This window comes from Pantherophis guttatus, chromosome 2 (genome assembly GCF_059756535.1).
Source record: "Pantherophis guttatus breed Tessera chromosome 2, ASM5975653v1, whole genome shotgun sequence".
In the NCBI taxonomy this organism is placed as follows: Eukaryota; Metazoa; Chordata; class Lepidosauria; order Squamata; family Colubridae; genus Pantherophis; species Pantherophis guttatus.
Window position 1 is genome coordinate 43,257,315 of NC_142064.1, and position 27,806 is coordinate 43,285,120.

Genomic DNA, 27,806 nt, shown 5'->3' on the forward strand with positions numbered 1-27,806 from the left:
CCCTCACCCCGGTCTTTCCCTTGGGATCAGGAAAGTTTGTCTGGCATTGGTGGTTACAAGTGGTTGTTGTTGGGGAAATCTGGCTACGGGAGAGAGTTGAAAAGCCCAGAACTTCAGGGTGGACATCTGCGATCTGCTGCTCTGGATAAAATAGTGGGAATCAGTTCCTCTCTCTCTCTCTCTCTCTCTCTCTCTCTCTCTCTCTCTCTCTCTCTCTCTCTCTCTCTCTCTCTCTCTCTCTCTCTCTCTCTCTCTCTCCCTCTCCCTCCCTCCCTCCCTCTCATTCTCTCATTCTCTCCCCCCACTTCCTTTGAGGAAGGACTCAAACCTGGAGAATTGTTGGAGAAAGAAATCAGGAGGAGCAGGGCCAAAGCAGACAGACAGACAAACAATCGAAAGTCAATGAAGTTCCACTTTCTGTTTCGGCAGCCGCCCTCCCTCCCTTTCCGCCGCCGCCACCTCTCCTGCTCCCGCTGCTTGCGGACCGTCTCTACCAAATGGTTAGAAAGGTTTGGCTTCTCCCGTCGGACCCGTCGGACTCCGCGGCTTGAAGCGCCCTTTCGCCCAGGTGAGGCGGAAGGGCAAGAAACGGCTTGCCGCATCTGTCTCTGCCAGGCAGGTGGACCGGGAGGGAACGTCTCCGAGTCGATCCGTCTTTCTTTCTAACTAACAAGGCTGGATGGGTGAGTTGCTTAAGAGTCTAAATAACAACTTTAATTCATCAGACGGAGAAAGGAAGAAAGGAGACATAGATTGGAACAGAAGGGAAACGTTGACCAAGAGTGGGGGGAGCGGGGGAAGGAAGGGAAGATGTTAAATTGTGGGATACCAGGAAAAAAAAGCAGAGAATTTATCTAGGGAATAACATTCCAAGGCCTTTGCCTTCTTTTATTCCATCAGTTTTACCCGCTGAATAAATAAGCAAGATACGCATGAATGGACAATCATTTTATACGCACCTATTTTGTGCATGAAATTTAGAGATAAGTACTTTTACATATCCCCCTGCATGGAAGGGTGTGCCTGGGCAATTAATTTGACTGAAAGAAAAATGTGCAGATCTTGCACTTGAGATTTTTAGGAATATCTGTCTGACTATTTAATAAGCTCTTGCATATTTAGAACCGCACACCTAGTAGGATCCCTCAGAGAAACAGAAAAATAGATACACGGCCAGTTCAAAACATGCTATCAGCATTGGAAATATGCACAGTTGTAAACCAATAAACCTGTCATATGCTTTATAGGAAAGAGAGTACCACTGATTTAAACAGAGAGGACTATAAATATAGGCAGAGGGAAATAATATGTAATTTGCACAGAAATTTGGGCTTCTGGCCGCTTTGCAACTGCAAACAAATTAGGTGTCTATAAATTAATATTTCATTCTTCTAGATCAGCGTTTCTCAGCCTTGGCAACTTTTGGGAAACACTGTTCGAGATCATCAACTAATTCCAGATGCAGGGACTTGGCACCACAAGCCTTTCCCTGTTTCCCAGGGACTTCTGCAAAAGTGAATACAATAAAAGAATCGGGGTACTTGAAAAGGGAGAAATAAATACTACTCTCCTTAAGGTTGATTTTTATTATTTTCCTTCCAGTGGAGCTCAGAGGATGACAATCCCACCCTGGCTGCAGGGGAAGAATTATTTCTAAGAGCCTCCGCCAAGTTTCTCATGGCTTTCCTCTGTTAGCAGTCCCATTCCTAGTTGTTGGCTAATGCAAGCCTCACACGCCCCAAGTCTATCCTTTCCATCTTTGATGCTTTGTAAATAAAGGTCACCCCGGAGCCAGTTTCCCCCAGTTGATGGCAAACGCATCAAGTACCAGAATCAAATTTTCTCACTCCCGTTGTACACACCGCCCACCGGGCCACTGTGACCCCCTGTTGTCTGGGAAGACTCTCTGTCCAAAAGACATTTCTCCCAATTGCCCTGGCACTGCGACCGGGAGGGGGGTGGGCTTCTGGAAAATATCTTCCAGGGTCGTTTCAGTCTCTCGGAGAAATCAGGGCTGCTGTTAACAGCCACTCTGAGCTCAAAAGAGAGGTGTCCCATTTCAGAGAGGTGTCACAATCTTGCCTCGAAGAGCCCAGAGGGCAGCCAAAAATAAAGCTCTGGATCTTGATCGCTCCCTGAAGAGATCCTTTGCGAATCCTATTATTTAGTATACCAGGAATAGTTACGAGACTTGAAAAGTTCAGAGGTGAAGGGCTGGGGTGAGGAGCAATATGCTAGCCAGAGCTGGTAGATAAATCCAAATAAAAAGTTCTGGCAAGATGCTAACCTAGGCAGATATTTTATCTCTCCCTCCCCACCGCAACCCTTTTGTTCTCTCTCTCTCTCCCTCTCTCTCTCTCTCTCTCTCTCTCTCTCTCTCTCTCTCTCTCTCTCTCTCTTGAAAGCTGTTTTGCAAACTAGCATTTACTGACAAGGAAAAGGAATGGTCAAAATCAGCTCACACTTTTGGCACTGACTTGACTCTGGAAATCAGTCCTAATGTACCCGGGGTCCAAAGACAGGTATATTCTTCTAATGCATGCTCACTTCTTTCCAATATGGTCTTAAATTTTAGTTTTTGAAAAGATGTATCTTTCTGTGTTCCCGTCTTTTTTATTTTATTTGTATATTTTATTTATTTTTTCCCACATCTTCCTTCCTTTTCTTGTCCAAAGGTAAGAGAAAGTATGGAAGAGATACACAGAATTTTTTTTTAAAAAAAAAACAATAACTGGGGATTATCAGTGTGCTTGAAAAGAGAGTGCCCATTCTTTTCACTTTCTGAGTAAACCAATAGCTTATTTAAAAATGAATTAAACAAACACTGCTGGCCAATTAAGAAAATAAAGGAAACCTCGATCTTAGTTCTCTTATCATTTCTTCTACCTCAGATCCTCCCCTGCATCCAGCACCCTTTATTCCAGCGGACTCCCTGAGCAAACCAAATCTGCCAAACAGTATTGTGATGCTTGGGAGTACTACATACGTCTACCGCTTCCTGGACATCTTCCTCACCCATTTCAACTTCCAAGACATGTATTTTTTTTTGTCCCCATCCTTACCCTTTGAAAAAAAAAAACTTACAGTGATTACAAAACGGGGGTCAATGTTGACCCTTTCTTTAGCTTGCCCCCTCCACACACCGTTTCAAATGAAGCCGTTTTAGTTTGTGATATTGTGATATAAACAAAGTTTAAGCAGGTGAAAAGAGATTTAATTTCCCAGAATAATTCATTTCTAAGTGAAGATTTTAGGATGGGGAAAAGACAACGGGGTGCAATAGGAGGAGGAACGTCTGGTCCCCACCACTCCTTCCAGGAAGCCGGGGTGCCTGCAGCTGAAATTGACCTCTATCCTACAGCACAACTGTCCTCCTCAATGTTGACACACACATGCACACCCCAATGAAGCTGAAACTGGAAGATCAGTCTGCCTGCTTTGTCACGTCAAGAGAATTAAAAGGATTTAAAGGCAGCACTTAGGGTGACACTGCTTGGATGGTCTGTTTGCTTTGATTCCCAGTGTGGGGACAATCTGTTTGAACCAATTCCCAGTGTGGTCCTGGGGAAAAAAAAAAAAAAAAGAGGATGGCTACCATCTCACCAAGAGCCTTCATGCCTCCGGAGAAAGGGAGTTTCACTGCTCAGCAGCCCCCTGGACTTTTCCCCGAGTGCCAATAGATTTATGGTCTCCCTCTCCACACTGTCTTTTTCCCTCTCTCTCACTCCCAAACGCCCATCCATAGTAATTAGCACATATGTTCTAAATAGATGATAGTTTTGTGAGCAATAAAGCAATTACCCATCGGTGAAGCTGACAGTTCCTCCAACTAAACTCCAACCAGCAGCTAATTGGAAAAGTCATTTCAGCTCCATTGTCTGCAATTAGTCTTGCTAAACTACTACACCCAAACTAGCCAGTTTGAGGTTTATTTATTCATTTCCATTTTCATCGAATCAGGTGTAAACTTTTGCAAAATCCGGATTTTGATTTGTCTCTTTCCTTGCTTTCTGCCCCCCTCTGTAGCGATTCCCATTCACTTCACACACTCAAGAGACAGAGCTTATTTCCCTCAGAAAACTGAAAGGCTTGGGAATTCCCAAACATTCATCACATTTGCTACAGCTTTTGTTAAAAGCTACATTTCCTCAGCCATGTGGTCAGTTTAGTCACATAGGCAAGATTTAACCTTTCCCTCAAACTTTCAAAAAAAAATTTGAACCCCCCCCCCTCTTATTCAATGTTTAACTTCAAATTGGGGGATTACTGAGAAGATCCTCGCTCTAGCCCAAAGCACTACATCAAAATAAATCAGGTATTCTAGTTAATACGTAGCAGGTCATTTTCTTGGTGACAAATGAGGTGATTAAGAGAGCTGAGGGGAAAAAAAAAAAAAAAAACCTCAACCAGGAATTTCGGACCAGTTAACATAACATGTTTCCCCGAAAATAAGACCTTGTCTTATTTATTTTTTTTGAACCCTGAAATAAGTGCTTGGCCTTATTGCCATGTGCTCAAAAGCCAGATTGGCCTTATTATCTGGGGATGTCTTATTTGGGGGAAAACAGGGTAGTTGTTTTAGTAATGGGAGATGGGATCAAAAAGAAAGAGAATAAGTAGCAGCTGCATCTGACCCATTTTTCCTGAAGATACAAAATATGAAGAGGGTCTTCTTTGAGGGAAACGTATGTGTGTGTGTCCACACATATGCAAATGCACGCAAAGAGGCTGGAAGGAATAACCAAGGCCTGCTTAGGAGCACTAACTGGACTCCTGCACTGGCTTTAATGCCACTTTCTGTGGCATGAACCAAGGGACTTTTGTCTACCCTGGGCCAGAGCCAAGCTGGGGTTGAAAGGTAGGGCAGCCACTCAGCTCTTGGAAATGCAGAGGCGTTGCAGCAGGAATGCGCCAAATGGATGAATGGAGGCGGGGCCTTGACTCAACCCGACTGCTGTCCAGCTGAACTGGGGAGGTCAGGAAGGACAGAACCGTGGGTTGAGTTAGAAATGGGTGGCCTTATCAACAAAGCCTTCTGCAAGGAGAACTATTTGAAAATACCTCCAGTATGACCACCCATCTGCCTGATGGCTAAGTAAAGAGGGGGGACCGCACTACCTCTTGCAGCCAAAGCCTATAACTTATGGCTGCTACGTTAGTAAGGATGGAAGGGCCACCTTCTGGGGCACAGGAATCCTTGTTAAGATTCCGCCTATCAATCTCAACATTGTAGCAATAAAAGACACACTGGTTTCACACAGGTAGGCAAGGGCCAAGCAGCAAGCAAGCCAGGAAATCTTGAAGGAAGTCCTGGAGGGCCTGTCCCAACTTTAGGTTAGTCTGAGCACTTTGGGGAAGGGAGCAGAGGTCAGCAAGAGGCTCTGCAGCCACCACCAGCTCCTCCCATCGAGTGGCCAGGCCTCATGACGTCAGTCCAGCCCCCCCTCCCTCCCCCTCCAAATGGCTGAATGGGGAGCCTGGCAAGAAGCCTCCCTGTAAGGATTCTCCCTTGATTATTTCCAAAGAGGGTGCTGCAAGGGTCCTTATTTAACTAAGATCCAATCTCTGAATGCCAACATTCAGAGCCTAGGTGGTGCAGTGGACTAAAGTGCTGTTAAGTGGTAGCACTTAGCTGCCAGCTGCCTGCAATTAGTGCAAGTTCGAATCTCACCAGGCTCAAAGGTTGACTCAGCCTTCCATCCTTTCGAGGTAGGTAAATTGAGGACCCAGATTGTGGGGGCAATAAGCCAGCTTTGTATAGAACAACACCGCTTACCCCCCCCCAAAGCCCTAATAAGCAGGTATATACAAAAAGGTATGCAGGCTATTGCTAAAATGCATTGTAAGCCGCCCTGAGTCTACGGAGAAGGGCGGCATATAAATTGGACTAATAAATAAATAAATAATAAATAACATAGGGCGAATGCAGTGCCAGGCCAGGAACCTGGGGAAGGCTGGTGGACCTTCTGCAGGAGCCCAACGCTTCCTCTTGGCTCCTAGAAGCACTTGGGGCAACCCAGTTTCTCCCTGCCTGGCCTGGCCTGGTCCCTTTCCCTCTGTGAAGAGCAATTAGGAGATGCCTATTCAAAGCTGCTGATCCAAGGAGAAAAGAGGAATAGATAAAAGGCGACTTCAAGTGACCTCTTCGTCCTTTTCACACCAACCTGAGCCCCCAGAATAGCTGAGGATCGGCTGGGACAAAGGAGTCCCCTCCCTCTTTTTTGCCCTTTCAGTTCTAGGAGCCTCTTTGCAAGGGGCGGACAATAAAGCCGAGCCCTCTGTTCCTCACCCCCAATTCGCCAGGCCTTTTGGGATACTTTCTGTCACACACCCACCGCTGCTCCCCTTCGCCTCCTTCAGTGCGGTGCGATTCTTAATGGTCTGTTTGGGTGGCTGGTTTCACTGACTTCTGCCAGTGCTCCCTTCCCCCCCCCCGCTCCCCCCCCCCACTCTTTCCCTCAGCCTCCCTCTCGGTAGCCCGCCCCGTAATAAACATATCTTGGCCCTGACAGTCTAAGGGGGAAAAAACGGGATTTATTACGTCCAGCAAGCATAGGATGAGCTGACGGGGGGGGGGGTATAGTCTAATCGTACCCAGAAAGTCCAGCCGGGCTTCTAGGACGCCTCCCTTTCCAAACCCCACCTTGCACCACCTTGCACATTTCAGCAAAGAAAGAAAACGCCAAGTTTCTCACTTCACACCAAGTGGGTTTTTCTCCCGCCTTTCCCTGCCCTTCAATTTCACTTTGACTTACGAAAGGGAAGCGTCCCTTAATCGGGCTCCTGAGCGACTTAACAGATAAAATGTCTAAGAGACGGACCAGCCACTTTAGTTTTCTTGGTAAATGGTTTGGGGGCAACAGTCAGGCTGGGACACAAAAGGGCCTGGTTCCTGGCTTCAGTTCCCCAAGGCCTCCCTTTCCAGTCACAGGCCTGGAGCCGCCTTTCGACCAGGCCTAAGGTGGTCTCCTGAACAAGAAGTTCTTTCCCATCTTGCTTTCCAAACTGGCCACTCTCCCCCCCCCCACCCACCTTCCTTTTTGCTCCTTACACTCAAAGCTCACCACAGCTTTGCACCAACACTGCAGTAAATATCAGGCTGCGAAATTTTTATAGGGTGAGAAGTCAAGGGGGGGGAGGGACTTGGTTTAATACGGAGGACAAGGAAGTGAACTTGCGCGTCCTTTCGTTCACCTAAAAGTGGTTTAACTTTTTCAGAGGGCTGAGAAAGAAATTTCTCTCTCAGGGATTGGCCAACATTGACTAATGGAAAGTCCATGGGGCTGCTATCCTACACAAACTTTATTGGGAGGGGGGCATTCTTCCTTAAAGGGAGGGAGGGGGAGGGGGGAGTAGAGTGGAGTGGAGTGAGGGGTGGACTTCAGTCTAAATCATTTTGCACGGCTGCAGGGTCTCACTAAAACCTTTCCTGGGAAAAAGCCCCAGGGAATTCCCAGGGATTGCGCTAGACAAGGTCTTGGTGCCCCTTTGAACTCAGTGTGGCCGCCACCCCTTGTTTTCCCCTATCAGCTGCTTCTCTCTGAGTCAGTGCCTGGCTCCCTGTTGCCCCCCCCCCAAGGTCACAGCAAACCTCAGGAATGGTCTGAGTTGGTGGGCCAGGTGGCCACAAACTTGTGGAAAGGATCCTGCTCCTTGCTGGACGGGGCCGCCAGCAGTTGAGACTTCATGCTTCTTTTTCCAACAACCTTGAACTATACCGGTGAAGATGGTCTCAAGGAAAGCAAAATGGTGAAACCCTGTCAGTATCACTGGCTGGCGGGCTTCTCCCCCAGCTCGGGATTGGCTTTGAATAAACAGGCAGGTTTTTCCTCTCCTTTGGTGGGGAAAGGCACTTTCTCTAAACTTGCTATCTTTTTCCGCCATGTTTACAGAATCTTATTGATTTTGGCAAGCTTCCTTACTTCCAAATAAGTAGGTTGAAAGTAATTGCTAATGGCTTTTGTAGTACCCGGTACCCAAGAACTAAATAAAGATATATCTGACATGGATATTGGATGTGATCAAGGACGCTCCTTCCTTACACAGACCATGCATACAAACAGGTACCCCCCACTTAAATATAACCATAGTCTTTCTGAAAGCAGGTTCCTTTTTATTCATTTCAGCATTTAAAAAAAAAACAGGAAAAGATTGTATTGATGACTTTATTTTCTTCTTTTTAAAAAAAAAAAAATCAAAATCCAGCTGTTAAGGCAGAACCAATCGGTCATCAGACACCCGATCTCCTCAAGCAAAAACAGTAACGGGCAGATCAGTTGCATTTCAGGAAGAAGTTCGCCCTAGAAGGGAAGATACCCCTCTTTTTTTAAAAAAAGAAAAAGAAAATTCTAGGTGTCCCCTGGCTATTTACAGACAGGAGCCAAGAACCCGCTGGAGACTTTTCCAGGGAAGACTCAAATGAGAAGAACAGTTCTCAGACAGGAGGGCGCGCACAGACCTCAGCTATCTGCGATGTGCAAAATTAGATTGATACAGACTGCGAGTAATGGGAGAGAAACAGGCAGGCCGGCATCATCTTCGAATGGACCGGGGCCGGAATGCCGTTTCACTGAAAAATGGATAACAGAGGAGGGCTGGGAGGGGAAAGGATTTACCCGTGACCGAGGCCTACTTTCGCTGGTAGAGGGAACAGCCTTGCTAGGTAGGCTCCGCTGCCTAACGCAGGCTTCTGAGAGGCACTGATGGATCTGGGCAACGAACATCTGGACCGTGGCCATCGCTGGGTGCTCTGCACTTGGCCGGACCTAAAAGGAGGTGGGGACGAGGAGCTGAATTGTTTAGGCAACCATTAATCTTTTGCCCGCAGAGTGGAAGTGCTGGACCAAACCCTGGAGGGAGAATGCCTCTCGATCTGCTCTCTGATGACCCCGTGCAGCCCAAAGCTAGGAAGCCGGCCTTGGGGGAGACTCCCTCGAAGTCTTTGAGAGCTGATTTGCGGGGGTCTCAAACGGCCCAGCCGGCTGCTAAGTCTGTGAAAGCAAGAGAACAGAATTCCAAGCACGCCTTCCGTATGGCTTGCTTTCTGGGTTTGTTTTAAGTTGATCTATGGAGAACGGGAATGGCATATGTGTGCTTTAAAAAGCAGCTCCCAAATGTCATGTCCTAACGAAATGCAGCTGGATCTTGTACCAGAATAGGGAGTGAGCTGCTCAGCGTCGTTGCTAAAAAAAAAAAAAAAATGCAACATATTTTTCTCCACTCAGGAAAGCGAGGATCCCGATAGCTTTCCTTATAAGGATGATTTAACAAGATAAGCGAATTCTCAGCACAAGCCAAGCAGTCCTATCTGTGATAAAGGACGAGAATAATGCAGATGAATTTTCAGGGAAATTGGGCCTTTAAAAGAAACTGGTTTCGGGACATAGATATATTTTTTTATTCCCCAATTTAGTTTTAGTTTCTTTTCTTTGTTTTCTAATTACCTCCCTGTCCTTTTAGAAATAACTGGACAACTTATACCTAAAGTATAGCAGCCCTTCCCTGTAGTCCAGGCAGAGTGTAAATCTCTCCTCTTCAGACACCAGCCCTAAAGAGAGAGCAAGCTCTCTTTTTTCTACACCCATCAACTTTGCTCTTCTACTCAGAATTAAGTTCCATGGCCCTGTTCCCAGGAAGGGGTCTTTGGGGCTACCTCTTCAAGAGGCGCAGGTCCTTCCCTTGATCTAAGTGCTTCCATAGAAAAGGATTTAGGTGGCAAGGGTTCGCTCAGCCTGAATCTCTACTTTCACGTAAAATACCCCATCAAAATATGCAAACGGCTCGTCTAAAGTATCAAGAAAGCAACCCAGGTTTTTCTTTAATTAGCCTTCGGCTCCTTATTTCCCAAACATTACAATTTCAGGGGACACCATCCATATGGTTTATGGCATCGGCAGCCCTGCTCTCCTATGTCCAGAAAATATCATAAATGTCTTTTGATTTCAGTTTCTATGTCTCTTCTCCCCTTAAAAAAAAAAAGAAGAAGAAGAAGAAGAAGAAGAAGAAGAAGAAGAAGAAGAAGAAGAAGAAGAAGAAGAAGAAGAAGAAGAAGAAGAAGAAGAAGAAGAAGAAGAAGAAGAAGAAGAAGAAGAGAAAGAAAGAAAAAAACTCCACATCTGAAAATGTCATCTGGCACCCTGGGTGCCCAAAATACAACCTCCTTCTGTTTAAACCATTTATCCATCTCTGGCAAAACTGAGGCTCTCCATACCAATAAACACCACGGAAACCAAAGCAAATTCAGTGTAAATACAGCTAGCCTGGGACTTCAAGTTAGACCTTTCCTCTGGTTTTTAGAACAGATCAGATCAGTGTTTTTGCCTAAAGCTAGACGCTTTCCAGCAACTTTAATACGATACTATATTATTATTATTATTATTATTATTATTATTATTATTATTATTATTATTATTATTATTATTATTATTATTATTATTATTATTATCGCTCTGTAAAAGAGAAAAGAAGAAGACAAGGATTTATAAAGTATTTCTAGATCTGAGCTATCTAAATTAATGCCTGTGGATCGTTTAAGGATTTCTTCTGTTGAAGGGTTCCTTTTTCCCAACTTGAACTGATATTCCTTAGGACCAAATCTCAGAACGTAAGGTTTCTTGAAGAACCTATTGAAGTGGCCACTAATCACCCTATATTTTCTTTTTCTTTTTTTTTAAAGCAGATATTGCACAGGGTGTTATCTGATACCCTTCTGACAAGGACAAACTCCCCACGTTGCTTTTACCCCCAGCAATAATGGAGAGATTATTTGTCCTTCTTTTCAAGGCAACCCCGTAGTAGTCCCTTCCTTGTAATAAAGGCTGGAGGCTGGAGGCGGGAGTGGGGGGGGGAGGCCTTCCTCGCTGCCCTGCCTCTCTTTTTTCATTCTGTGGATCTCGCCCGTTGTCCCTCTAATCTGTTGACAGTCTCCCTCCCTCAGATAAACAATCTGCAATCGATCTTTTCATTAGGTGATCAAGTAACAAGCCAAGCAGGTAAAGATCAGAGTGCGAGCAAGCTCAGCTCAGACACCGCAGGCCCCCCGTGGCATTCTCTGTCTGCCGGGCAGATGCAAAGCTCCGGCGAGAAGACGAGGGGCTTAACGCAGCCCCCGCCTAGGCAGACCTCCGCCACCGCCGAAAGGGTCCAAGGACTCCCCTCGGAAGGTGAGTAAGCGCCCGCTCCTCACCGGGAGTGTTTCTTAAGAAAACTCACACACGTACCTGGCGAAACATACACGCTTAGCTCCTACTTGGAGGGGCTCGGTGATTGTGGAGAAAGTTCGGTTAATGTCGTGGAAACCTATTCGTAGATTTGGCCTTTTAAGATTGGGATAACGAGGAAGGTTATTTATTGCACATAGCGCCTGTCCCCCAAGTTTTCCCATTTTCCTATCTCAAGACAGCTGCCCCCGTCCTATGCTCCCCACCTACACAGAGAGAGGGGGGAGAGAGAGAAAGAGAGAGACTCTCTCTCTCTCACACACACACAGAGAGAGAGGGGGGGGGAGAGAGAGAGAGAGAGAGGGAGGGAGGGAGGGAGAGGGAGAGAGAGAGAGAGAGCTTCGAACCTGTTTGAGGTTGGAAAATCCCAACCAGGCCGGATCTGCTTCTTTTTTCAGCGTCCGGCAGAAGCTAAAGTGGTGGGAGAAAGAGCAGCGGATCGGGCACGGAAACTGTGTGTTGGAAGGCGGAGAAGAGGAGAGAGAGAGGTTTTATAAAATGTTGCCCCCCGTCCAAGTTGCTGCCGGTTTAGTTGAACTCTTGTCAAAGGAGGAAGCGGGGCGGGGAGGGAAAGGGAGAGGACCTCAGCTCAAAAGCAGCTGGGTGCTGCTTCCCAGGACTTCACTTTTGTCAGAAATACAGGAGGCAGAAAGCAAAATCTACTTGCCTTTAGACGGGGCCAGGGCTGGTGCCGGCCAGCTGAAGGGGATCCGGACTCCGAAGAAACCTCGCCGAGGAGCTGGTGCCTCTCGCAGGCTTCCTCCGGCTGCTTCTTTCTCCCGCTCTCGTCCCTTTCTCCCTCCCTCTTCGCTTTTCTCTTGCTCTGCCTCTTTTTTCCCCTCCGTCTCTCCGCAGTCCGGGGAGTCAAATCTTAGATGATACACAGAGAGAGCTGGGGGTGGGTGGGTGGGCGAGGGTGGGGGAGTGTGTGCGTGTGTGAGTGTGAGAGATTTAATCTTATTCGTTTCACCTTTTCAGTGACCACCAGAATACAGGACCGAGACTTTATTGGAAAAAAGAGGGAGAGAGGCGGGAAGACAAAAAAAGCCCCACTGTTGCATTTTCAATAACATCCTTTTTATCAATGCAACCTACAATAAGGACGGCTTGGCAGGGAAAACTGATTGCGGCGGGAGGGGGGGGGGACGACAACGGGGACTGGTGGAGTGGGGGAAGCCACCCTTCATTATTCCACCAGCAAACTGCAAACTGTCTCTTCGGCTTCAGAAAGCGCCTCTTTGCATCTGAGCTCCTGAACTTTCGAAACTAGAAAGGGAAACCCACCCGATACAACTTTTTGCTTCTCGGCAAACAAACAAAAAAAACCGGTATTTAATATCTCAAGAATCGCTGCCTTCTGGCCTTAGAAGTTTTAGAGAAGTTGAGAAGATGGGGGGGAAATGCTGAAAAGGTATCGATCGGAAACACTGAGAGTGTAACGCCTTGGAAGTTAATAAAAATTATATATATATATATATATATTCACTATCTATATGAAATAAATATTTAGCCTTTCAGGCTTTCTTTCTCTCTGGAATTTAAAGGGACAAATAAGATACTTCACAACCACCCTGCTCCTGTATAAAGCCGCTGGGGCTTTTCCCCCTCAGCTCAGGAGAAAGGGGGGGGGGCGATATAGACTGCAGTTGGACCTCTCTTTCTCTTCCTGTCCGCTAGATGGCAGCACGATTCAGCGATTCCATTAGCAATGGGGAAGGAGAAGCTGTCCTCCACCCGCCTCAACACACACACACACACACACACACAGAGAGAGAGAGAGAGAGAGAGAGAGAGAGAGAGAGAGAGAGAGAGAGAGAGAGAGAGAGAGAGAGAGAGAGAGCTGTTCCCAGCACACACTCCTCTAAACATTTTTCCTCTCTCTCTCTCTCTCTCTCTCTCTCCCCCCCCCTCTCTCTCTCTCTCTCACTTCAACTTTCCTTTGCAACACTGGTCCTCAGGTAGACAGCAGAAAAATATTAATGGAGTGGGGGGGGTGGAAATGGGTGCAAGGAGAATGTAACGTAAAACACCAACCCATTATAAATTAAGCAGTAAAAATAAAAAAATAAAACAAGCGAGAGAGATGGGATCTCCAAATGAAACGAGATGCTGCTTTCCGATTAAGGAAATTCATCTCGGCATCAGCAACAGCCAAGGAAACAGAACAAAACGAAACGGGGGAAGGGGGGGCACATTTAAAACGAGGCGAAGAAGGCAGAGTGGTGGAAGAGGGGGGAAAAAGGAGAAACGTGTCAGATTGTAACATATGGAACCATACATGTATTTTTAAATACTTACTTCCCTCATGGATTCTCCTTAGCCATCTACTTCCAGCCATTAAACAATGGAATCCAATTCAAGCCCTGTAATTCCTAAACAGGGTGCTTGGGGAGGAAAGGAAGGGAAACCAAAGAGACAGAGAGAAAACTAATTTAAAAAAAAAAAACTTTTTAGAATGAACCAAAATAATTTCCTTTTAATTCCTCTTTTCTGCCTACCCCACTGCATCTCTTTCCCTCCCTCCCCCCCCCCTTTTTCTTCCTTTCTTTTCTCGTGCGTGTGCGTCTGTGTGTGTGACCATAGACGCCCCATACTAATCAGGTCTCAAAGTAAATAGCCGAGCAGGGCGATCTCAGTGTAAATTGTGCTTGTCAGAAGAATCCCCCTCCCTCTTCCTCCCTCCCCCTCGTCCCTCCCTATCTTAGGCAGTAGGTAGCAAAGAATAAAGGCGGGGGGGGAGCGAGAAAGCGAGAGGGAAAGAGACAAGAGAGAGAGGAGACGCAGCCAATGGAGTGAAGGAGGCTTGGCTAACCTTAGCCTCCCATTTTCTCTCCCCCCAATTCAGGGCTCTGACCAGTCAGTCGCCTTTGATTATCAGTTGCCAGCAGCCCCTCTCTTGGCTCCTTGACATGAGCTCCATATAAGGCAGCGATCTCCATAGAAACGTGTCAGTTTCAATAGTAGTGTCAAAGTTCACTATATACAGACATTCGCGCAGATCTCCCTTTCGGAAACATTGCTCTGCTAGTCTTCCCGTTGAAACGCATTCATTTTTTGGTTCTCTCTCTCTCTCTCTCTCTCTCTCTCTCTGCCTCTCTCTCTCCACCTCTCTCTCTCTCCACCTCTCTCTCTCGTTTCTTGCATATTCTATTAGTTGATGTCTCTCCCCCCCCTCTTTATCTGCTTCTTCCTTCTCTCTTTTTCCACCCTTCTTTTCTTTGAGCCTTTCGCTTCCTTCTCCACGAGACTAGAGAGAGAGGAAACTTAAAAGGAAAGGAGAGAGAAAAAAAGAAAAAAGACAAGACCACAAAGAAAAGAAAAGAGCAAAGAGCAAAGGGGACGCCTTTTTAACATCTTCATATCGTTCGGTTTTTAACTTTTTTTTTTTTTTTTTACTATTTGGGGGAGGGCTTTAGCCTTGGCTGCTGAAGGTTTTTGTGCCTGCCTGCTTCTTTTTTTTCCCCCACTCCGATTATTTTTCTGAAGAAAAAGAAAAAGAAAGGAAAAAAAAGGAAAGAAAGAAAGAAGGAAGGAATTGAGGCAAGGAACGAAGGAAAAAAAGAGCGAGGGCGCGCGAGAGAGAGAGGAGCGGTTTTCTCGGGCGATCTCCGGTGATTATTTGCCACCAGCACGGAAGAAGAAAGGCGGCGAGGGAAGCGCCAGGAGAAGCGGGTTTATTTATTCGACCTACTTTGGATTTCTCGCTCGCTCTGCTTTGGCTTTTGCCCTCCCCTCCGCGCGCGTGTAATCTTCGCTCCTCTCCATGTTCGCTTTTGGCGTTGGCACTTGGCTGGGGAGCCTCCGTCTGCCGGGCGAAAGCGAAGCTGCTGGCCTCGCCTTGGTAGATTTTCCCCGAAATTAAAAGGAGGGAGAGAGAAAGGAAGGAAGGAAGGAAGGAAGGAAGAGGGAGAAGGCGAAGGAGAGAGCCGGGCGAAGAAAGAAGCGGCGGCGGCTGCAGCAGGAGCCGAGGGACTGCAAAGAACGGCGGCGGCGGCAAGAGAGCCCCAAAGTGCCTCCTCAACTCGGCGCCGGCCTCCGCGCCTGCCTGCTTTCCGGCGTCCCCGGAGCTCCCCGAAGCGGCTCTGCTGAATGGCTGACTCCGCGGCGCTGCCTTGGACCTGGCCCCCGGACACCCGCGCCCAGCCCTGAGCGGCAGCTCCGCCTCGGCCGCTTCCTCGCCGGCCTCCCGCCCTTCCCAGGCTCGCGGCGGGGACGAGCGCGATCCAAGCGGCGGGCCCCGGCGGCGGCGGAGGCGGCCGCAGCAGCACCGGCAGCCTTCCTAGCAGCGGCGGCGGCGACAGAGACAGAGGCGGAGGCGGCGGCGGCGGCGGCGGTGGAGGCAGCCTCCTGGCGGTCTTCTCCCTCTCGGCTTCCTGCGTCTCTCCGCCCGCGGTGCCAGCTGCTCGCCCGCTCGGACGGTACGGGGCTGTGGCCGGCCCGGACTGGGTCGGGCGAGCCCATCGCCTCCTCTTCCTCCTTCCCTTCCTCTTCCTCCTCCTCCTCCTCCTCCTCCCTCTCCCTCTCCTCCCCAGGGTGACCCTCCTGAATGCCTTTCCCGACAGCCCGCTTCGCCCCGCTCGGGTTTGCAACTTGAAGAAGGACGCCTTTCTGGGGGGAAGGAAAGAGGAGGAGGAGGAGGAGGGAAGGCTCTGGCCGGGCGGCACAGAAACGCTCCCCGAGCCTTTGGGGTGGGGGGTGGGGGAGACCGCCGAGAAGCCTTGAAAGCTCGCGGGAATCCCATCGCCCCTCTCCCGAGGAATCACCCCGAATTCGAGGCGGGGAGAGGGAAACCGCGGGAGCGGGGAAGGCGAGGCAGGAGACGAGAGGAGAGGAGGAAGAAGGCAGGAAGGAGGGCAGGCGGGGGGCAGGGCAGGGGAGAGAAGCGGGAAGCAACCAGCCGAGAGAGCAGGCAGCGGCGGCCGTAGCAGCAGCAGCAGCAGCAGCCAAGCAAGAGGAGTCCTGAGCCTTCGCTCCTGCTCTCCTCCTCCCCCCCCCCTAAGCACTCCGGCCGGAGAAGCCGCTTTCTCCCCCACCCCACCCCTCCCCCACCCAGCCCGGACCCCCTCCTCTCCCGGCCTTTTCCCCGGCGGACCCCCCCCCCCCGTTTTTTTTTTTTCCTCCGCGGGCCCGAGATATGGCAATGGTAGTTAGCAGCTGGCGAGATGCGCAAGAGGACGTGGCCGGGGGCGGCCCCACCGGAGCAGCTCAGCCGGGCCGGGATCCGCAGCAAGGGGCCTCGGCGGCCCCCCACACGCCGCAAACGCCGAGCCAGCCGGGCGCTCCGTCCACGCCGGGCGACAAGGGCCAGCAGCAGCAGAGCTCCGGCCAGAGCCAGCAGCAACAGCAGCACATCGAGTGCGTGGTCTGCGGCGACAAGTCCAGCGGGAAGCACTACGGGCAGTTCACCTGCGAGGGCTGCAAAAGTTTCTTCAAGCGGAGCGTCCGCAGGAACTTAACGTACACTTGCCGGGCCAACCGGAACTGTCCCATCGACCAGCACCACCGCAACCAGTGCCAATACTGCCGCCTGAAGAAGTGCCTCAAAGTGGGCATGAGGAGGGAAGGTGAATATGATTTCCTCCCTATTCTACTCCAGATTGGTGTGTGGAGGAGCGGGTCCCGGAGAGGGGAGGGGGAGACCTGCTGCCCCCCCCAGTCCCCTTCGCCCCCACATCGCAGCTCCCCGCTCCATCCGCAGATTATTAGTACTCCTATTATTAATATTAATATTATTATTATTATTATTAATATCAGCACCCAAGGCTACCGAGCGTATGAGTCGACTAGTCCTATCGCTCTCTGCCTCTGCCTCTTTCTCTTCCCCACGCCTGCCTTTTTTTTTTTTTAAATAATAACAATAACTCGGAATTGAGGAAGGAGGAAAGGGACACATAAGCAGCCCTTCCTTTCCATCCTGGCTTCTCCTGCCTCGTTTCGCTATTTCTAATTCCTGTTAAATCGGGAAGGGCGGCGGATGGGAATCCTAACTTCAGACGAGTCAAAACTTCCTCGCCTCCCCCAAAGAAATGTGTTTCAAGGCTGTGCGTGCGTCTGTCTGTCTGTGTGTGTGAATTGTGCCGCTTGTATTGCTTCTTTCTGCCGCCTTCCTCACCTGCTAGCTACTCCTCGTTTTCCAACATCTGGCCTTTGCCGAGATTCCTTTTTCCTCTCGTGCTTTGGGAGGAAAGTTTGTGAATGTGTTCTGTTTTCTTTTTTTCTTTTTTGTACTTTTGTCATTTCACCAACCTCATCCTTCTGTGTGCTCTTCATTTCATTTCCACAAGACATTCCCCATTGTCTCTTAAATACAGTACTACTTACCAGTTGCAAACCACCCCAAGTCAATGATTGCTGTGTTTGTTGTTGTTGTTGCTGTTGTTGCTATTGTTGTTGTTGTTACCATAAAGCATAGCTTCTTTCTGGATTGTGCTGGTCAATGTTTGAAAACAAACACAAATACTTCCAGTGTTGTAATAGCAAGGTTCTTCCCCCACCCCAAATAGAAAGATTCTTCCCCCATCCTTTTATAATACGTTTCCATCTACTTTTTATTTTTCCTTTACCCAGGTTTACTGCAATATATGCAAGCTCTGATTTAAAATGTCCTAAGTGTCAAATAGATCAAATAATTCATTTTCTGCAGTGAAAATTTGAAAAAAAAAATGTTAAAATACTTTCTCACTTGTGCCATAGCAAAAAAGGATTATTTTTTTAAAAAAACTGTCCACTGATGACTTCATTTGTAGCTTCAGCCAGCTTTTGTCAGGAAAGACATCTTGAAGAAACATAACTAGAAATTAATCAGTACAAAAATATATGAAGGAGATAAATCCGCCACTATTTTTGAACTGTGTTTGAAATGCACAGCTGCAGCTTTGGAAATCTAAACTATAGTAACAGAAATCGAAGTGAGGTTCTGACAGCAAGACAGAAATACCCTGATTGAAAATGATTAAAATATGCAATGGTGTGAAACAGAAAGTATTAATTGAGAGGGTTAAAATATTCACCAGAGGCTCTCTCTTCACCTTGTCACCTTTATATTTATAAGTCTCAAGTTAGAATTTTTTGGCCTCGATTAGTGGTAGGTCGACACACTTACGCACTTACACACACACACACACACAAACTTTGTTCAGCTTTAAAGAAATCCAAACACGCTTACATTTGGGACAGTGGCTGCATCCATGGCATTCGAGTAGTACGTGCAGGCGTGTGTGTGTGTGTACGTATGTATGTGTTGTGCAGGCTGCACGGTTGCAAATGTTTGTCTTCCCTGGCCAAAGCAGTAGCAAGTTGGTGCTTTCTGGAACCATACAATTAAAGACTTGGCGTTCTCCTTCCCTCCTTGCCGCTCATGTTTGGCTTCTGTAAGTTCACAATTTATTTTAATCCATCTCTTTTAACAGTAACAAACTCCCCACCCCCCACCCCTCCATCCTTTTAAATACAGGACGTTCCATTTAAATTGGGCAGAGGCTTGCCTCTGGTTGTGTGAGTAAATGTGTGTGTGTGTGTGTGTGTGTGTGTTTGGTGGGACTGGGACCTGATTGTTTAGGCAAGAGTAGCAAAGCCTAAGGAGAGCCCTGACACCCCCCTCCCCCCTCCCCCTTCCCAGTTTGGTAGCCTTATTGTGCGATTCCGGACTGGCAAATAAAGGGAAAGCTTGGCTGGAGGGTAGTTTGCAATCGCAGCAACTTTGAGCACCGAGTGGGCTCAAGAAGACTCAGAATGTCTTACTGGGTCTCTGGAAAGACGAAGCGGGAACATTTTGCAGGTGGGAACCTGATACACGGTTGTTGTTGTTGTTGTTGTTGTTTAAGCGTTGGCAGAGGCAGCTTTGAAAAGCTTGTGCTTTTATCCGGACCACCTTCTTCTTCACCATCCTCATCCTCATCTTCTTCTTCTTCTTATCATCCTCATCCTCATCTTCTTCTTGCGGGGAGGGGGGAGACAAGGCAACCTCCCTCGCAGGAGCATCTGGGCGTCCCCATTTGCACAACAATGCAAGGTTGCGGGAGAGTGGGGGGGCTTACATTGTGTGTGTGGTGTGTGTGTGTGTGTGTCTGTATGTCTGCCTATCACCCATACGCATACCTTCGGATTTGTGTGTGTTTGCGTACGCCAGAAGGAGCGCGCTTGGGAGTGAGGGAGTGTGTGTGTGTGTGCGCGGGCGCGCGCGTTGCTTGGGCTGCCGCCGCTGCTGCTGCTGCTGCTTTCGCCTTAGCGCGGGGCGAGGGCTGCCTGGAGGGCTGGGGTTTGTCCAGGCTGCCGGATGCACATTTCCTCTCCTTTTCTCTCTCTCTCCCTCTTTTCGTCAGCGGTTCAGCGAGGAAGGATGCCTCCGAGCCAGCCGAACCCGGGCCAGTACGCGCTGACCAACGGCGACCCGCTGAACGGCCACTGCTACCTGTCGGGCTACATCTCGCTGCTGCTGCGAGCCGAGCCTTACCCGACGTCGCGCTACGGCAGCCAGTGCATGCAGCCCAACAACATCATGGGCATCGAGAACATCTGCGAGCTGGCGGCGCGGCTGCTCTTCAGCGCCGTCGAGTGGGCCCGCAACATCCCCTTCTTCCCGGACCTGCAGATCACCGACCAGGTGGCCCTGCTGCGCCTCACCTGGAGCGAGCTCTTCGTCCTCAACGCCGCCCAGTGCTCCATGCCGCTGCACGTGGCCCCGCTCCTGGCCGCCGCCGGCCTCCACGCCTCGCCCATGTCTGCCGACCGCGTGGTGGCCTTCATGGACCACATCCGCATCTTCCAGGAGCAGGTGGAGAAGCTCAAGGCCCTGCACGTGGACTCCGCCGAATACAGCTGCCTCAAAGCCATCGTCCTCTTCACCTCAGGTCAGGGGGCCGGGCTGGGCTGGGCGGGCTGGAGGAGGGGAAGCAGGCCCTCCCTGGCCTTTCCCCGGAGATTTGGGCCGACTCGCTGAGAGCCAAAGATCGCTCGGGCCTAGCCAGCAGGCCTCGCTTATTGGTGGTGGTGGTGGTGGTGGTGGTGGTGGTGGGCCAGGGCAGCTTCCTTAGGTTCTGCGTGAAATTGGCAAAGGGAAGGCTTAAGGGATGCTCCTGTGGCTGCCTTGGCTGGAGTTTGGCTTCCAAGCAGTGAGTAAATTAAAATGTGCAAGAGAAAAAGAGAGAAAGAGAGAAAAGGGAAGAGGGAGAGGTTTAAAACCTTAGGCAAGGTTTTTCACCAGAGCTTGTTGAATAGGAAGGCTGAGATACAAATAAATCTTCCATATTACTCTGTATTGCTCTGTGGTTCCCCCTTCCCCTTTACCGGAAGTATTCATAATTCCAATTGCTGTGATCAGAGGAGCAGGTAAAAATTGACCTGAAGGCCCAAACTCCTCCCCCCTCTCTCTCTCCTTTCCTGCTTAAAAAGAAGTGTTCGCCCCAAGATTTGTGGAGATATTTTCTTGTCTTTTTCTCAAGGTTCCAGTCCCATTTTTTTATTTTCTTTCTCCCCCATTTCCAAACATTTCTTCTTTCTCTAGTTTCTGTACTTTCTCATCTCCAAGCTCTGGTTCACAGAAAAAAAAATACATAAAAACACACATAAAAACACACTATAACCAATACTAACAGATTAGTTGCAACCCCCCCCCAACCCCCACCCAATTAAATTAGAAACAGGGATGGATAATGTGCTGGTCCATAATTTTGTTTATGATAGATGGCTCAAATTAACTTTGCAAAAGAGGATATTAACCTCACGTTTGAAGTGCTCTGGTTGAAATCTATAAAAATGCAGGCATCTTTTTATTATTGCAAACCCGGTTGAGCCATATATCAACAAAATCAAAGATTTATGGATATGATATACAAGATGGCCTTTGGGCCTTACTGGAAAGGTATGGCTGTCTGTGAGTTAAATTTGCACTCTACACAGGACAATCACCTGCTCAAAAATAAATGCCACTGAATGCAACAGAATTTACTCCTAAGTAGGATTGTGTGAGATTGAAAGTTCATGGGAATAGTTGTGCTGTTGTCTTTTTTTTTTTTAATTATTTTTGCCTGCTTTAGTACTAATACATTTCCCCTTAAATCTGCAATACACAAAAGATTTCATTGGCTGGACTTGCTGAAATTTCTGATTGAGAGGAAGAATCTATCAATATTTCTAACCTCACGTGCCTGAGAAGTAGTATTTACATTGTGGCCAAACGACTCTTAAATTTGTGCAAAACTGTAATGTAGCAAACATACGTAGTATTAATATCGATTTGAACAGTGGATAATTTATTTAGATGGGGACTCATTGGTATGCGCAGTGCTCAGAGAGGTGGACTGTGACTGCCCCCCCTTGTTCCTCTGGCTGCAAATGCAGGGCTGGGAGTGAAGACTCTTTCCTTTGCAAGAGGATCAAGTGCAGATCTTAAAACAAATGGGGAGATTTACGAAGCAGCCTTAGAGACACGGTTTGGGCCTCCATTTATCTTTGGCCTGGTGGGGTTTTTTTTGTTTTGTTGTTGTTGTTTGTTTGTTTTGTTTTTTGTTTTTTTGTGGCGGAAACTTGTGTTTTTTCACAACTGACAAAAAGGGACCCTGCTGGCATTTTTCAGGGTGATTTCAACTGCAGCCTCACATACTTTTTCTTAACCCATTTATTCCTTTGGAGACAAGGGGGACAGGACAAAGGGCAGAAATATTCAGATGAGTTTTAAAACAGAAGCTTTTAAGCCAAAAAGGTAAAGAAAGGTGGTTGCTTAAAAGGGCTTCACTGAAAGGGTCCCCAGATTAAAAGGTCTGGCACCTCCCCCCCCCTCCGTTATCCTCAAGGCTCAGGTTTACCTGGCTGATTTAATAAAGCAGATATTATTGCTATATATTTCGGGGGAGTTCAGAGCAATGTTAAATTGTTCATAATTATTCATTTAGTAACAATAGGTACACTGGAATAGCATTTTCCAGCATGACCCCTTTGATGGTTCTTTCCCATCCACCCCCACATTCCCCCACTTCCAACCACCCTCTCCTTTCAGTTTTCATATACACTCATTTCCACTTGGGCTAATCTTGTTTTGATTGCTGGCCAGAAGGTAATTGATGGCAAATCTTTCATCAAGCCATCCAACTTTTTAAGCAAACTTTGATGGATGGAAAAAACATTTTTAGCCACCTGGTCCCAGAGGCTTAACTCAGCAATCTGATCCTAAATGTAAAATAAGTCTTGCTTCAAAATCATTGGGTTTTTTAGATGAGAGATCAGTGTTTAAGCCTGCTTGGAGATTTGTGTATTTCTTATATATTTTATTTATTTATTTATTTGATCACCATCATTTGGACTTCAGAATATTTTTGTTCAGCCATAAAAAGTTTGGAGACTATCCTCAAGCTAAACAGCACCTTAAAAGTAACCAGCATGTTTACTTTTCACACCAATATGCTGATTTCCTTAGCAAATGTATTTTTAATTAACACATGGGAGTGCACATCCCTCTACAACTTAGAATTATATTGGTAATATTACCCACAGAAATATCAGAGCAGGTCAGATGTATAAACCTATCTCCCAGGCAGTAACAAAATGTTGATTTCTCATTTTCCTATTTTGCAAACGGGGGTGTGTTTTTTCTTTTTTCTTTCTTTTCTTTTCTTTTCTTTCTTTCTTTCTTTCTTTCTTTTTTTTTTTTGGAGCACTTAAGGCTCCTAGGTGCATTAGATAAAATATGTACCACCTAATAACAAAAGCTGGTTGACATGTGGTATGTAGTCATTTTTTATTTACTTATATCGTTTCTCTGCCATTGATTGGAAAGGAAAATACAAAGAAATAATGACTGCAGGGGAAATTATAACCGCTTAAGAAAATGAGAGAAACACCGTTTCTATGTCCATCACCTTCTGCCTTCCTAGTCTCTTCCTCTCCTTTCTTTTCTCTCTTCGCAAAGAAGTAAGCAAAGAAGTAAGCGAAGGAGGCGAATATCATCACTCTCCTTCTTTGGTCTACTATTTCATCTCAACTCAATCAGCTGATCGATCAGAGAGCCCAGATTGTTTAATTAATTTTCAGATTGTCTGGTCGAAAAACATCCCCTCGATCCAGACGTGTTTGCTGGGGAGGAGAGAATTACCTTGAGTGCGAGGAGTGCCAAGTAAATTCAAAGCCCACCCCTCATGCACTAGGTAGGAGTACAGCTTGAAGAAGAAGGAAGGGAGGGGGAATAACAGAAGAAGATATGTTTTATTAAGCATCTGTTGGATATATTAAGGAGAAGGGGAGGGGAGCTTTGTCGATGCTCTTTTCTCACAATCCCAGTGGTGGCCTCAAGCTGGAGAAAGCAGAAGCAGAAATAAATATTTCACCAATCCAGAGAATAGGGCAGGGAGCCTCCAAAGAGATGTGCTGAGGCAACCAGACCCTTTCATCCTGCCTTATTTAGAAGTTGCCTGAAACTGAAGACCCTGGTGGAAAAGGGCAACGTGGCAAACGGGGGAGTAGAAGCTAGAGGGTTTAGGGGAGGAAGATCTCTTAGTCACAGCTAAAGAAGATAGTGACTCTTCACTATAATGGACCACAAATAAGGGCAGGTCTCTGTTGCATGACGTCTGTGCATTGCAATCTCCCTCCTTCCCTCCCTCCTTTCCTCTCTCTCTCTCTCTCTCTCTCTCTCAGACCTACATTCTCACTCTCTTTTTTCTCCCCGCACCTCCTCCCCTGATTTTAGATGTTGCAAATGATCACTGCATTTAAGGCAAAAGCATGGATTAGCACAACAGTCGGGCGTGCGTAATTGTACATCTAAGCGCTCCTTAGTCTGTAGCTGGGGTCAGGAAGGTCTTTTCCTCAGAAGCGTTTGAATTATGGCTTGGTTTATTTCTATTTTCGCTTGAGGCCAGAAGCGTGGGCATGAAGGTACCTGGCAATCTTTTGAAAGGCCCGGCCTGAAAACGGGAGATCCCTTGTCACCAAACTAACATACGCGACCCCAGCTAAAAACAACAGCTCAGAAAGAATTGTGCAAATAATTTTTCCTTGCCTTTTTCTAAGGTGTTACATTTTTAAGCTCTGTTTAGGGGACCCTCCCCCAGATTAATACATTCGTACACACATACATACACACACGCGCACATACACACACACACACCATTCCCACACACGCGCGGCCGCGCGCGCGCGTGCCCACTCTCACGCACGCACATCCATCTCAAAAGCTACTTTGATCTCCGCTAAACCGCCCTGCTAGGTGACGGCTGCCTTGTGATCATGATGTTTTGAAATATTTATTATTGATAGAAGAAAACAAGTTGCGAATCTGAACAAGGCAGACGACAGCGGCTCCCCGCTTCCCTGCCCGAAGCACCCGCCGCTTATGCGCAGGTGGCTTCTTCCCTCCCCCCCCCCCCCGCTTCTGTTCCTTGGACCCTTGTTTTCTCTCTCTCTCTCTCTCTCTCTCTCTCTCTCTCTCTCTCTCTCTCTCTCTCCTGTTTTTAAAACCCGAATAAATAATAATAATAATAATAATAATAATAATAATAATAATAATAATAATAATAATAATAATAATAATAATAATAATAATAATAATATAACATCCTCCGATGATACCTTAACAGTTCCTAGGTCCTTGGTTAGGACTCGAGCTGCTGAGCTATTAACCAGCCTCAAAGGCTGTGAATCTCACTAAAGATTAACCAGTAATAATAATAATAGGGAAGCAGTCGGAAAGCTACTAGCAAGGATAGCTTGCTACCTCGGCCCTCTTTTTTTAACCCTACGAGGAAGGAGGGAGGGAGGGAGGGGGTTGAGGTATATATATATATATGGGGGGGGGTCTCTCTTATGCAGTTTTCTGGCTCCGGGAAACGCGTATCCTTCCCCTCCGAAAGAGAAACTGGAGCTAGGCACTTTCCCCACTCTCTGGAGGCCTCCTTTCCCGGCTCTAGCTGCAGCCTCCCAGCTCGGGCCAGGCAGGCGGCGCAGCTTTGTGAAGGCGAGCGAGAGCAGCTGCGGGAGAAGGAGCCTTCTTAGCGCAAGGCGGGTGAGGAGAAGCGGGGGGGGGGGGATGAAGGGCAGAGAGCTGAGCCATTTTCCCGGCGCTGATTATCCGGCTTCCAGAGAGGCCACCAAATTTCAACGGCTCTCGATCCGTCTCTCGATCCGGAGACAAAGCGAGCGCTAGTCTAACTCGCCTTCTCTCTCTCTCTCTTTCTCTCTCTTTCTCTCTCAGCCTTCCTCCGCTTCGCCCCCCCCCCCATTCTCCCTCTCCCGGAAATGGAGGCGGCCGCCTTTGGTGCGAGCGGGGCTCGGATCCTTAGCCTAGCCTGGGTCGGTTCTCTCGTCTGCCTGCGCAGCCCCTGATCCCCCCCCATTCAGCCCACCCCGGCCGGAGCCTTTCCCGAGAGCGTGGAGGGGGGCGCGGAAGCGTCCTGGGGTGACTGTCCACGAAGGATTTCCTCCCCACTCCCCCATCTCCGACACCCCCCCCTCCACGCACAGCTGGCGGGGCCTGGCGGCCTCCCTCCCCTCCTCCCCTCCCTCTCTTTCGCTCTCTCTACGCAAGGGAGGGCAAGTGCGCGTGTCCACCGGCTAACAATAGGATGCAACTCTCAGCGAAGGAAGCGAGGCCTCGGCCCTTCCTGGCGTCTGCAGCCGCGTGGCTGCAGGGCCGGGAAGGGTGGCTCCGGTTCCCCACTCCTCCTTTCCTTCCCTCCCTCCCTTTTTTCCCCTCTTTTTTTTTTTTTTTTTAAAGAGACGGCAGTCAGGTGAAGAAGGCACCGGGGAGGGCTGTCAGGGCTCCCTGGGGGTCTCCGGTCGGGAGAGGATGGGGTGGGATGGGATGGGGTGGGATGGGGTGGGATGGGGGCTCGAACTGCCGGCTAGCCGGGATGGGCAGCCCTCGCTAACCCTCTTGCCCTGCTCTCTCTCTCTCTCTCTCTCTTTCGCCCACGCTGCTTCTCCGGATGGCCGGACAGATGCCTGTGGCCTGTCGGACGCGGCGCACATCGAGAGCCTGCAGGAGAAATCGCAGTGCGCCCTGGAGGAATACGTGCGCAGCCAGTACCCCAACCAGCCCAGCCGCTTCGGCAAGCTGCTCCTCCGGCTGCCTTCCCTGCGCACCGTCTCCTCGTCGGTCATCGAGCAGCTCTTCTTCGTCCGCTTGGTAGGTAAAACCCCCATCGAGACGCTCATCCGAGACATGCTGCTCTCCGGCAGCAGCTTCAACTGGCCTTACATGTCGATCCAGTGTTCCTAGAGCAGCCCTTGGCCGCCCCCCACCCACCGGCACCCCCGCTTAGCGACCCGCCACGGGCCTCGCGGCTGGGCGGCCAGAGGGGGTGGGGGTCCCGAGGAGAGAGAGAGCGCGAAAGAGCAAAAGAAAGGGACCCACGGACGCCCCACTTCCCCAAGGCCGGGAGCCCGGAAACCTCGTCTTGAAGGAGAGACTGGCGGAGGCTGGCAACTCCGGCCCGGCGGCGGTGGCCAAAAAGGGGGGGGGCAGCTCGCCTGTGTGGAACCAACGGCGACCCCGAGGTGGGAGACTTTTAAAACGAAGGAACAAAACAAACAAAAAATAATAACAATAGCAAAGACCGAAGGGATTTTCTCATTGTACTGCCTGCCCGCCCGCCCGCCCGCCCCCCCCCTCCGAAAAAGAGAGGAAAGAGGAAGAGGAGGAAGAGGATTAGATGGATTTTCCTGGATTGGTCACGGACCGAAACGGTGATCAACTGTACAGCAAACACGGTTTTAAGCAACGAAACTGAAGCCGAACTGAACCGAGGGGGAAGGGGAACGGGATGGGGGGGGGATCCACAGGGACACACTGACCACGAACATTGTTCTTCATTTTGTAAAATATTAGTCTTTATTTTCACTTTTTTTGTAAAATTTAAAACATGGTTATGCGCATAAAGGAGAGAAGAAAAACCAACACAAGAAACAAAAAAATTTAGGGAGGGGGAAATAACGTTTTTCCAAATAATTATTAAAAAAAACAAGGAATTGTTCTGTGTGTATGTATCTATATCTGTTTTGTATTTTTTTTTCTGGTTCCAAACCAGGCTTCCTGTGATTCTATACTAATAATTTTTGATATAACCCTTTGCTTCTTATAATGAGTGCGATATATGTTGTCGAAGCTGTTCTTCAAGAATTAAAAAAAATTGAAGTGAGAATTTAAGCAAAAATAAAAGAATTTAGCAAAAAGAACAAAAGGCAAGAACACCCTGAAGGACCACCGGAGTCCCGCTGCCCTCCCCCAATCTGTGCTCCTTGGAGCTCCCCTCCCCACTTGGTTGTCTGTGGAGTTCGGGGGGGGGTCCTGCTTTCCCTCCCCCACACCAAATCCTTGGTTTGCAGCTTCCACCAAGAGTTTCAAGGGGCGGGAATGGGGGATAACAGGTTGAACCTGGTGTCTAGCGAGGTGCCTCTGTCTCTAGGCGTTCCCACGCCAATTGGTCTGATGTTACAAGGCTTGTGACTGAAGCTGACGAAACAGGAAAAGTTGGAGAATCCCTTTAACAGCCTGCTGGTGGCCTTCTGTGTGCATGATCTGGAATACCGATGGGGATGCTCTATGTGATGGTGGGGGTGGGAGAAGGGAGAGTGCCTTTGGACTATCTTTGTCGGGGT

General features: G+C 48.4%; 2 protein-coding genes and 1 long non-coding RNA gene across 14 annotated transcripts in view; 2 read left to right on the forward strand and 1 right to left on the reverse strand.

Moving 5' to 3' along the window:
* The window catches only part of LOC117679058 (uncharacterized), a 135,958-nt gene extending 122,124 nt beyond the window's left edge, over positions 1-13,834 (reverse strand). For 8 of the 10 annotated variants that reach the window (XR_015732151.1, XR_015732149.1, XR_015732147.1 and 5 more), the window contains exons 1-2: positions 13,518-13,834; positions 11,887-12,089 (exon numbers count right to left, since the gene is read on the reverse strand). Coding sequence is in view for 1 of the 10 variants with exons in the window: in XM_087885888.1 (XP_087742014.1) it covers positions 11,887-12,089; positions 13,518-13,557 (243 nt within the window). In the remaining 9 variants the exon portion in view is untranslated. The remainder of the gene's footprint in view (positions 1-11,886; positions 12,090-13,517) is intronic. The other 2 variants (XR_015732152.1, XR_009622355.2) reach the window with 2 other exon arrangements.
* LOC148115092 (uncharacterized) lies at positions 547-12,345 on the forward strand. 2 transcript variants are annotated; one of them, XR_015732155.1, is made up of 3 exons: positions 597-683; positions 10,968-11,162; positions 12,198-12,345. It is a non-coding gene; the product is annotated as an uncharacterized LOC148115092 (long non-coding RNA). The 2 variants fall into 2 exon arrangements; XR_015732156.1 differs by lacking the exons at positions 10,968-11,162; positions 12,198-12,345 and adding an exon at positions 1,396-1,521 and having other exon boundaries at positions 547-683.
* Positions 13,835-15,661: 1,827 nt separating the features above from the next.
* On the forward strand, positions 15,662-27,180 carry NR2F1 (nuclear receptor subfamily 2 group F member 1). Of its 2 annotated transcripts, none has more exons than XM_034440668.3 (3): positions 15,662-16,783; positions 19,541-20,068; positions 26,147-27,180. In XM_034440668.3, the coding sequence occupies exons 1-3, from the start codon at positions 16,354-16,356 to the stop codon at positions 26,425-26,427; spliced, it is 1,239 nt and encodes a 412-aa protein (XP_034296559.1). In that variant the 5' UTR covers positions 15,662-16,353; the 3' UTR covers positions 26,428-27,180. The 2 variants fall into 2 exon arrangements, with proteins under 2 accessions (XP_034296559.1, XP_034296564.1); XM_034440673.3 differs by lacking the exon at positions 15,662-16,783 and adding an exon at positions 17,702-18,589.
* The last annotated feature ends 626 nt before the right edge of the window (positions 27,181-27,806 follow it).